The sequence below is a fragment of the Anthonomus grandis genome, chromosome 5 (genome assembly GCF_022605725.1).
Source record: "Anthonomus grandis grandis chromosome 5, icAntGran1.3, whole genome shotgun sequence".
In the NCBI taxonomy this organism is placed as follows: domain Eukaryota; kingdom Metazoa; phylum Arthropoda; class Insecta; order Coleoptera; family Curculionidae; genus Anthonomus; species Anthonomus grandis.
Genome location: NC_065550.1, coordinates 13,748,419 through 13,760,547, shown reverse-complemented (window position 1 = coordinate 13,760,547; position 12,129 = coordinate 13,748,419). Strand labels below are relative to the sequence as shown.

Here is a 12,129-nt window from a genome sequence, read left to right as displayed (position 1 = left end):
ACTTACTCTGTAAGTTATATTGTAGAGCTGTATATCTCCATTGTGATTGATTGGTGGATCCCAAGTTAATTTCATTCTTTTTCTAATAATATCAACCTCAAAATTCATATTTCTTATTGCAGAGGGCTCTGAAATTTTTATTATTATTTTAATTTAAAGCACATCTCAAACCCAAATACTAATTACTCACTTGCTTCAGTCGTTGAAAAAGAGCCCAAATCTATCATTCCATTTAGATTTAATAAGCCAAATCTGTAAATTGTCTTCGGATCTAAGTGATCGACTGTAAACTCCAAATATCGATTCTGGTAACTTTTTAATTGATAATATTTTTTTTCCGATATATTGTCAGAAGTGTATATAAAAAGCTGGGTTTGATCTAAGTTGCAAAGTTTATCATTTGGATCCTAAAATAAGCAAAGGTCGAAAATAAAAAAAAAAAATCATGGAAATATGGAAGATATTTTATATAGTTTATGATAAGCATGATAATATCTGCTTAAAAATCTAATTTTTAAAAAGCTATACAGGATGTTACAAAATTCGGTGCAAATTATGTTAAGAGCGTATTGTTGGAGTTAAAATAGGACTTTTTTCCTATAAATATGTGTCTTAAAATGCACCCCCTTAGAGCTACAGCCCGCGAAAATATGCGTGTTCTTGTTTTTTGGGCGCTCTTTTTATTTGCCGCCCCAAAAATGGTGTAAATGCCATTTTAGGGAAGGATTTAGGAGAGTTTACCCTTCTGTTGGCCCGTATCCTATGTTTCCTATAAGAAATTTAAAAATCTAGCAACACCATCTAGTTAGCCATAAAAAATATAAAATGTTTGTTTATTACATTTTTTCCAATATAATTAAGCGTTTGCGAGAAAATCTCTGATTAACGAAGGGGGAGCATTGTTAAGCCCGATTAAACTATTAAATTGTCAAGAAGACCCAAAACAATTAGGACTTGCAAGTTTTCAAAAGATTTGACGTATAAGTCATTTTGATCATTATTGGATTATTTAGATCACTGTAGTCAGTGATCCAAATAATCGACTTCATTCAAGCAATTTGCGCGGGCTGTAGCTCCTTTAACTCCAACAATACGCTTTTAAAATATTTGCACCGAATTTTGTAACACCCTCTATAAAGCTGTAAAATACGTTATATGTTATATATAGCCAATAATTTATTGCAAAGATGAGTAAAGGCATTTAGGAATTTATCACTTCGCTTATTTCTATTTTATTTAGGTTTTTCTTTCTTCCTTTTTTCAAATTTCCTTCTTTAAATTGTGTTTTTTTTTTGTTAAGGAAAAATGTTAATATATTTTGACTTTTAGTATCACTTTTGAATATAAAGAGTGTATTAATGTTTAGTTGCTAAAATCTTCTAATTTATAAATTTCGTGCTACACTTTTTTTCCTTTATAATTAGGCCCTCTATATTCTTACCACTTAACCATGATCGCAGGTGCACCGGTAAAGCCAAGCAAGCTCATGTCAGAGCAAAGAAGAAGCAATAGGAAAAAAACTTTAACTACGAGTACTGCCATAGTGGGTATGTAAACATTTGAGAATTTAGCCAGTTAAAATTATTAATATTTAATAGTTGAATACCAGCCATGTGGACATACCATCATACTCTTTTACCTGATACTTTTGTTTTCACATTTAATCTCTGATTAATTTTACCGCTTATTTGTATTTTTTTCCTTCAAATGTAGCAATGGATTTTTATAAAGCTCAAAAGCATTTTCCTCTTCGGCCAGACAGAAAAAAAAATTAAAAAGAAACACGACCTTCATCTTCATAACTTATTCTCATACCTAAGGTTATTTTACTTCATGAACTGTCTGAAATTAGCATTCTCACTGTCATTTCAAAGATACTAGAGAGAGTTTGGAAAGATCCAGATTAGAGATGGATATTAGCTTTTATGGATATCAAAAATGGATATCAACTACTCTCTTAAAGTAATAAACGGGATAATCGAACCTATCTGACAATCTTGGTTCTCCTCGTGTGTTCCAAGGTCTATGATAAATTAAATCACCATCTATTACTGACAATACTAACATTTCTAGGTTTTGGGGAGAGCGCTCGGGCTTCACCGACTGAGTTAATGGAAAGCTTCTGCTGTGATTCTCTCCTGCGGCATGCCACAAGGATTTATTGGTTGACTTTTCCTTAACTTGTCGTCTTTCAATTGTACGTCTCAGGTATGTAAAAACTTATATATTCATTAGTTCATCTATATGCTGATGATACTTATTTATTTCTCATTTCCTCCTGACAACATCATGAAAGCTAGTGATGGGATATCTTATTACCTCAACTCACTCACGAAGACTTTGTGTGAAAAGTGACCACTGTTTAAATTTAAACCCAAATAAATGTAAGCTTCTTTTTGAGAGGTAATACAGACGCTAGCTATAGTTCTGTATTTTTTTTCTCATTTGAAATGGTAATTTTAGAGCTTTAGATACAAGATTTTGTCGGTTACTTTTTTTTTTTGTTAATCGCCAGTTCACTTTTAGTGTCACATATATATGTATATATAATAGTAAAATATAGGTATAAATCAATTTTTTACAATTATGAACGAATAAAATCCATTTCTGGTCCTAAAACTACAAATTAATAAAAGTTTTGACTTAATTAATTTACAAATATATTAAATGTGATGTGGCAACACCGGCAACGCCGCCCTTGAATCTCGACTCTCTACATACGCAAATAGTTTAGTCACGTTTAGTTTGTTTTGTCTAGCAAGTGCCGCGCGGGTTAATAATTAATTATGGAAAAAATTGGACTTTCTTTGCGGCGTAAAGCTGGATTAGATATTACTTTGTGTATTACTTGTCAGCAACAAAACAAAGCTAAATTAACAAGTGAAACTAATGGATGTGCGCGGAGTCGGTGGGCATCTGGCGAGCGAAAAGATGTTGTTTTTGAAAGACTAAAAAGTGTAACCGAAGATGTACACGATTTCTTTATCACATGACTAACACTTGTTACCGAAGTTATACGATGAAAAAAAAAAGTGGAAAGAGCAGTAAAAATCATGGATGAAGAAAAAAATACGTGTAATTTCGACAGTCAGGCTTTAAATGAAGAAACCTCTTCAGTGACAAACAGTAAGCTTACACGATCAAAAAGTGCACCTAGTATTAGTAGACCTTCGACATCGGTTATAAATAAGGATCTTAAGACAATAAATTGTATTACTGTGGCAATATTTGGGTAGGTAAAATTTACCAAAAGTTTAGAATTTGTGAAAAAAATAGGGCGGAAGCATTGGTAGAAATTGCTTATAACTTTAAAGACCAAGTTTTTACTAGAATTGCGGATTTAAAAACTGTTGAAGCCATATTTGCAGCTGATATTTATTATCATTCTAAATGTTTGCGTTCTTATGAACAGAAATACTAAAGAATCTATAAACAGAACCCGTACAGCGTGATGATTTGACAAAGAAGGACAAATATCTACAAAAAAGAAAAATTATGTCAAAAGTTATAGATAATTTGTGGCCGCGTCTTAAGTTTGGAGAATCGTTTACTTTAACTGAAGTTTGCAATGAGGTAAATAGTGAGTTGTCATTAGAAATGGCGGTTAAAAACATTGATATTAAAAACTATTTATTAGAAACTTTTGGAAAAGAAATACAGTTTTCTGTTCCGCTGGAAGCTAATAAACCTATATTATTTTTTCACTCAAGTGTTAGTCTTAACGAAGTTGTAGAACTAGTAAGATCGAAGAATGTTATTAAGGAATCAGCAAGAATTATCAGAAAATCGCTCCATGAGATTAATTTTGATCTACGAGATAAATTCTGTGATAAAAATAACTTGAGACTTTCATGGGATAGTACGCGGATTCCTCCATCACTTCTAACGTTTTTTTCAGAACTTTTAAATTTTAACGAAAATCACTTTTATGGCGATATTACTGACACCGATTCTGAAAGTGATGATGAACTTGACTTATTTGCCCAGCCAAGTAAAAAAGCTGTATCTAAAGGAAAATGTCTTAAAATGAATGCCTTGTTTCAAACAATGTATTTTACGTTACATGGCGGGAAAAAAAGAACTCCTTTACAAACTATGACTGGATTGGCAGTCCACAGTGCCTGTAAAAGTAGTGCTTTGATTAAGAGCTTAAATCGTACAGGAATGAGTATTTCTTATGATGAAGTTCAAAGATGTAGGACAAGCCTGGCATCTTTCACTGTTGAATCGTGTAAAACTAATGTACCAATTCCTTCGCATTTTAACCATTCTAATTTTACCACTGCGGCATTTGACAATTTTGATCAAGACGAGGCAACTGAATCAGGATTAAATGGAACGCATGATACTGTTGCAGTCGTATTTTAAGATAAATATGACAAAGTGCAAGGAAAACCGCTTATTTCAGAAACCAATATATGTGGTTGTTCTCGATCTTTTCACGAAGACCTTAAATGTCAAGTATTAAAAACGTTTTACAAAGTATCGGGTCCTATTGTACTTTCAAACAACTATATACCTGAATTAGGTAATAGCACCAATCCAATTAAACTAGAAATATACTTTTAAATCAGAGCAGACAGCAGATTCTATCATGGCCAGCCTTTAATGCATTTATTACTGAGGATAAACGTAACGAACAAATAGAACTGGATTTCTGCCAGTTTTACCATATCCTGTCACTGACTTCTCAACAGTGTATACTGCTCTTTGCAATTTTAAGGAAATATTACAACAGTTAGATCAAACGAATCTTCCAGTATTCTATGATGAAGGTGTTTACCGAATTGCAAGGCATATAAAACTGTTACGAGAAAAAGAGTTTGAAAATATAACATTAATGCTTGGAAGTTTCCATAAAATCAAAGTGTTGCTTGCATGCATTGGAAAATATTTACGCGGAAGTGGCGCTGAATCCATACTAATGAGAAACGGAAGCTTTCGGAGTAGGCACCTCTGAACAAGTCTTTAATGGGACGAATTATGCAAGATCTGTTAGAGGGTTTTTTCTGCTTGGAGAAGTTATGCAAAGATTACAGTTACAAGCATTTTTCAATGAGTAAAATTTAACAGAGTATGAGCAGGAGTTTACATCACTTAAAATCTTACAAAATCTGTTTATTGAAGGAAACTCGATAGAAGGCCAGATTACGTTCGGAAAATTTAAAATTGATTTACAAAATATTTTATTACAATTTAACGAATTCGTTTCTAAAAGATGCAAAGAATCGAGCCTTTTTAAATACTGGACCGATGTATTATCACTCATCAATCTTTTAAGGGATATGATACGAGCCGATCGTACTGGAGATTGGCAACTTCACGTGGAGACTCTTAAAAAGCTGCAGCCTATTTTTCATGTCATGGATCGGACTAATTATGCCCGCTGGTCTTCTGTATATCTCCATGACATGATAATGCTAGGCCAAACGGCTCCTGATGTATATAATGAATGGAAAATTTACTGTTAAATACAGTAAATCAGCATCTACATCAGTTGGAACAGATCAAGCTTTAGAACAGACCATCAATCGTTTAAAGCAAAGTACCGGGTGTACAACTAAGAGAGGTCGCTGGCCATATCTCAGTAACTAGTCATCCCACAGCAGAGGGAAAACAAATATTTCTTATAAAAGCGGCAAAGAGAAATCGTTAGAAATTATTTATAAGTTCGTACGATGACCGCTAGGGGGCGTAATACAACATTGAAATAGAAAAAATTGTTTTTATTGAAAATATTCATAGTGAATCCTAGAGAAGAATGACGCCATTTTAAAGCATGATAAATTCTAAATATTTTTTATTTCTAACTTTTTTTCCTAATCTGTCAAATAATAGGTGGGGGAAGGGTTGAATATTTATATCTAAAATTGGTGATAACTTTTGATTGGCCTAACCAATTTTAACGAGCTTACTTTTGTTTTCAAGAATAATTATCAGGCTTATATGTGGTATAATTACTTAGCCGACTTAGTTGTTTTGTTGAGCGTTAGAGGGCGATTTGTGTTACCTTGGACTTTTTCAGCGATTTTCTGGCAAATATTAAATACAACGATATATATTTTTTACTTAGGCTAAAAGAGCATGAAAAAACATAAAAACCGGCGCAAACCGCAACTCGATATCTTATTTTATTCCGAAATTATTAATTAAAATGTTTTTGTATAAAAATAAAACTCCAGAACTCAAATTTGTGTAATAAATAAATTGTTTTATATTTTTAATGGTGTTTTAGATGCTCAAACTGTTTTCCTTCATTTTCAATACACAGTCGTAGTCGTTGCGTCGTTGACAGAACCGCTGTCTGGATTTCTGCTGTGGGTAAGGAATTGATTGCATTGCGTATTCGGTCCTGCATGTCGTTCTGTGTTTTGGGTGGGGTGACAAAAACTAAATCTATAATCCTTCCCCACAGATAATAATCTAGAACAGTCAGATCTGGGGATCGAACAGGCCAAGGAAAAAAACTTCCTCTTCCTATTTACAAACGATAATGTCTGGTTAAGTATCGACGAACTTGAACTGCAGAATGTGCAGGGCAACCATCATGTTGGAAAATTATTTGCCCTCTTGTTTCCAAATTAACATCTTCCAGTAACAGGGAGATCATTTTGCAAATAAATTAAATACACATTACCAGAAAGTGTTTGATTGAAAATGAAAGGACCAGTAATATTTCCGCCAATAATTCCGCACCACACATTTACAGTCCACCTGCCTTGGTGCTGAGTCTCGGCGCAAATCCAACAGGGATTTTGTTCTGCCCAATAATGCAGATTATGCAGGTTTACACCACCATCCTGTGCTCTTTCAGAATATGTTCTACTGTATCGAGGGACACTCGCAATTCCCTAGAAATATTTCGGATGCTTATGAGAGGGTTTATTTCAATATATGCCAAAATATTTATAACGTTTGCCTCTATGCGCCCTCGCCTTCGTCTTCGATGAATATTGCCGCGAATAATTTCAGTATTTCTTAGCCTGGTAGCTAAACCGGTAAAGACTCTATGATTATAGTGTCTTCTGTTAGGATATCTTTGGGCATATATACGGGCTGCAATGCGTGCATTAACTCAAAATACACTGCTAGCTACGTTTGGCATTTTTAAAAACTTGAAAATGATTTCAAAATCTGTCTTCGACGTTACATTTGACATCGATCATAAACGTTTTATCATGGCTCCAAAAATATTTATCAAATTTATTTGTTTTCAAAGTTCACTGTTGACTATGTGACGCAATAATGCCAGCGCGGCGACAGATTTCATTGTTCAAAAACGTTTTAATTAATAATTTCGGAATAAAATAAGATATCGAGTTGCGGTTTGCATCAGTTTCTATGTTTTTTCATACTCTTTTAGCCTAAATGAAAAAAATTACATCGTTGTATTTAATATTTGCCAGAAAAGCGCTGAAAAAGTACAAATTAAAACAAACCGCCCTCTAGCGCTCAACAAACAACTAAAATGGCTAAGTAATTATACCACATAAAAGCCTAATAATTATCCTTTAAAGCAAAAGTAAGCTCCTTAAAATTCGTTAGGCCAATCCCATGTTATCAAGAATTTTAGATATAAATATTCAACCCTTCCCCCACCTATTATTTGACAGATTAGAAAAAAAAGTTTGAAATAAAAAATGTTTAGAATTTATAATACTTTTAAATGACAGCATTCTTTTCTAATATTTACTTTGAATATTTTCAATAAAAGCAATTTTTTCTATTTCAATGTTGTATTACGCCCCTTAGCGGTCATCGTACGAACTTAATATTTTCCAGCAATTTCTCTTTGCCGCTTTTATCATAAAATTTTTTTCCTGCGCTGTGCGATGAGTAGTTACTCAGATATGGCCGGCGACCTCTCTTAGTTGTACACCCGGTACAGCTGGAATTATTGGTTCTACTCGAAGGAAGGATTTTGTTGCTGCTTGGGAACTTGTGTGATCATGAGATCTTGGCTATTAGTAATTTATACAGGGAAAAAACATTTATTAAAAATGATAACTATGAACTCAAGGCTCACCATGAATATACAGTAGCAAAAACCGATAGAATGGAATCACTTCTTGAGAAAATGATTGAATATATTTCTCAGCGCGTAAATCCGTTCGAAGAAGAAAATCAACCGTTACGCAACATCGTCACACGGGAGCAGACCCCTCCGGGAATAACTGAAGCTCTTTTAAATATATTTGAGACTGGCTGTAAAGCTTATGAACAATTTCGAATGGACAGATTTGAAAAATTGACGAAACCTCTTTCTGACACCATTAGCCGAATTAAACTTCCATCGTTCAAAACAGTAGCTGGAACTGGCTCCAAAAAGCAATCAAAAAGTACACATAAACAAAATAAAGAAACTCAGCGTATTATCGACTTAGCAAAAGAACGGGGGTATAATATGAAGTCCACTTTTAAGGTTTGAACCGACCCAAGAAAATTTCCTTTTTGAAGAAGAAGGCGTTTTGAAAAAAGAAGCATAAAAGTCTAGTTTTTTTTTTGAATTGCACAAAGTATTAGATGGCGAAGAATACACTTTATTGGCAAATTCAAACAAATTCTGTTTGATGGTGGACGTTATGATGGGTATCCGAAAAGTGCAGTGGAAAAATTTGTTAACCTTTCAAGATCTTGCTATTGCCTTCTGTAACATGATAAGTAGTACATTAAAAGGACATCTTAGTAGAACTGATTTTATATTCGATAGCTACTTAGAATTATCACCTAAGTCGGGAGAAAGATTTCAAAGATACGGCAAAGAATACATTACAATTCATACGATTGCCGATGATGTACCATTACCTGTTCAAGAGAATACATTTTGGGGTTTTGAAGATAACAAAATTAAACTGCAAACATACATCCGAAAATATTTGTTACAACATGGTCATCGTTATTGGCAAGGAGTTGAAAGAATTTGTAGTGCAACAAATTTTGAACATCAAATGTCAGTCATCTGGTTCATCACGTACTCCTAGTACTCTAGAAATGTTACAAAGAAATAATATTGAAGAAGCAGATGTACGACTTTTATTATATATAGAATTGTATAAAGTTATTTTGTATTCGCACAAATTTTCTTCTATCCATTTTTTGTAAATTCAGGTACATTTCTTTGAACTTTCTGCATGTTCTTGCTACAATTTTGTCACATTGTCCATGAATAATAAATAGATTTATCAAAACTTCATTTGAATAACTATTTCTTTCCATTTTAATGAATTTTTAGGTCACTATTTTAAAAAAACACCCAAGCGTATTTACTATTAATCAACTAAATGTCACTGTCAAACATCAATAGCATAGCATTGTTTCATCATGACCTTTCATGGCCAACTAAAGCAAATATGTCAAAATATTCCGATTTTTACAGAAAATTGCTTTTATTTCCGAAACCAAACTACTTCGATATAGGAATATAATACCTCTTTAGACAGGGATTTTAATTTCCTTTTAGAATATGTTATAATATACAGGGTGTTCCATTTAAAAAAATGCACTATTTACCATTTTTGTATCTAGCGGTAAAATCACTAATTTTGAGCAACCCTGTATAACGTAGAACAAATTTTCATAGTGAAAAATAATGTACAATACTTCCATAAATTACGTTTATAATTTCAAGGTTCTGCGCGTTCCAGTGCCGTAGTAATAGAAATTTATTTGGATCTATGTTTTCGTCAAAAAATAAAGAAAATAATTAATTTCTCGAAAACCACTAAAGATAGGTATAGGAACACCTTATACAGAACCAATCATAAAGTGATAGCGGATCGGAAAATAAAAAAATATACAGGGTATTCCATTTAAAATAACAAAGTTGCTACTACTTTTTGGTATAAGCGGGAATGCTGCATCGCTAAAAATATTTTTAATCGTTAGATCATCAGCTAAAAAAAATTATTTTCCATTCTCCGTAAACGTCTAAGGTACCATCAACCATCAATCACCCTGTATATTGTCTTCCGATACTGATATAATAGTTATGGCTTTATACCATTTCAGAACATATAAAGCTTAAGGTGTACAGGAAAATTTTTTAGTTCTATGTTTAACTTTTGCTAAATTAGTGCTTTTTTTAGGAAATTTGGTCTAGAGCAGGAGTAGGGGCAACTAAAAAAGATATTCCAGTACACATAATGGCTACTCGTCACGGTCCAGAATTATGTACTGTTCTTCCAGCTCTTTACCACTTGACTGGTGCTGATTATACAAGTAAAGTTGGAACCAAGTGTAGTGCTCTTTGTGCTAATCCAATAAAATTTCTTAGTAACTTGGCTAAAGGTAAACTTACAATTCTTGTTTAAAATAAATTTCAATATTACATTTTTAGGGTACATCTGAAATTCAAGTCGATGATTCAGTGCAGCGTGCGGAAGAGTATCTTGTTCAGGTACTTCGCCAAGGTAACTCATCAAAAACATTTGATGATTTAAGATATTGGCTGTATCACCATGGCAAAACTTTTTCTGTCACACTATTGTCACCTACGAGTGCATCAATCAGACTACATATTTTACGAGCATTTTTTGTTGTTTATACCCAAAACAATTGCTTGAAAGAAGAAACATTGCCTTTGAGTCCTCTGATGTTTAGATACAAGCTAGAAAATGACATCCTTATTCCAAAATCTGCTGATAATATATTTCCTTCAGCCGAAGAATTAGTGCCGAATTGCAATTGTGCTAAATGTGCACGTAAAAATAATTGTTGTTGCCGTGTAGCGGAATTGCCTTGCTGTTCTTTTTGTCGTTGTCGCATAACAACTCAATGTAAAAATCCTTATGACATGTAAATAGCGATTTGAAATATAATGTTTTCAAAATGATTGTTTTCAATTTATTTTTAATTACTACTACATGTAGATAGATCACTACTTAGAAAAAAATTACGTACCTATTTAAGTTTTTTTTTCCGTGTAAATAATTTTGCCTTGCATATAATATTTTGGATACTCTGTATATTAGTAACAGTAATTATATCCTTCTACTGCTCTATTGTCAATTATATTCCATTACACATTCAAAAAAAGGCACAACTTTCGTAAATATAGAGCATCTATAACGTAAGAGTTTCAAATACCACATTTGTGATTTTTACTGATTACATGACCACCCTGTATAAAAACTAAAGTGGCCATTTTTCGGCCGGGTACGAAAAATGTAAAACGATGGCCGGGTAACCAATCGTTTTTAAATATATACATATTAGACTACATAATGCCACAATAATATCTCGCGGACCTCTCAAAAATACAGGATGTTATCTAGCGTATGGACTAAGGATGCAATCTAGAAACTCCTTCAAAAATTTTTATCGGGTTAATGTAAATGGTTAACTAATCAAATATAATAACGTGGCTAAAATAATCTTGGATGTTAAATTGAGATTTAATGAGCCTATTAATCAATGTATTGTAATGTTTTTATTTTTTGGCTTTAATTTAATATTGTCTGAAAATAGTACTGATCGCGACACCTAGTGTAAAGTGGGTTAATGGCATTGTAAAAATAAGAACCCCTAGAAGGTTCAGCCGACATATGAATAAAATATTTAGATGGCGTTAGCTGTTCTTCGTTTTGAATTTTTAAGCAATTTATTCGAATCAGGTTGTTTCTTCTCTCTGGCTAAAGTGATTTTTATATATGTCTATCCCATATATGTATAAATACTTATAATAATACATAAGTATTATATATAATAATAATATATAATACTTAATAATTTATACATATATGGTCTATCCTTTGTCATTGGTCATGTACGCCATGCGCAAGGATCAACTTTTTAGGTATTGGCATTTTCGATACCGAGCTGTTGCCGTTGTATTTCCTGTAATTTGAATACTTTGCCTTTTGCGATTAGCCGCTCATTTCCGTACTCGCTGCAACTTAAATCCAAGTAGAGTAACGTTATATTCTAAATTTTAGTAGAACCGGACCTGCGTAGGATTATCCATCGAAGAGGTACCCAAAAATTGCCTTTTGGCTTTCTTTTCAAATGATATGGTCTTCAGGTTAAGAAGCTCAATTTCTTGAGGTTAAAACTTAACCTGAATTTGAATGATCTCATGTTTACCTCATGACAATACTAGTCATGTAATATGAGAAATTTATTTAGCTTAAT

The 12,129-nt window shown here is 32.9% G+C and overlaps 1 protein-coding gene and 1 long non-coding RNA gene across 2 annotated transcripts in view; one reads left to right on the top strand and one right to left on the bottom strand.

Annotated features, from left to right (window-relative positions):
* Window positions 1-12,129, bottom strand: part of LOC126736578 (receptor-type tyrosine-protein phosphatase F-like) — a 134,394-nt gene that overhangs the window by 62,498 nt on the left and 59,767 nt on the right. The window contains exons 6-7 of the mRNA XM_050440979.1: window positions 191-407; window positions 7-128 (exon numbers count right to left, since the gene is read on the bottom strand). Of these exons, the coding sequence (XP_050296936.1) occupies window positions 7-128; window positions 191-407 (339 nt within the window). The remainder of the gene's footprint in view (window positions 1-6; window positions 129-190; window positions 408-12,129) is intronic.
* On the top strand, window positions 1,296-10,825 carry LOC126736611 (uncharacterized). The gene is made up of 4 exons (XR_007660702.1): window positions 1,296-1,547; window positions 2,074-2,208; window positions 10,086-10,287; window positions 10,337-10,825. It is a non-coding gene; the product is annotated as an uncharacterized LOC126736611 (long non-coding RNA).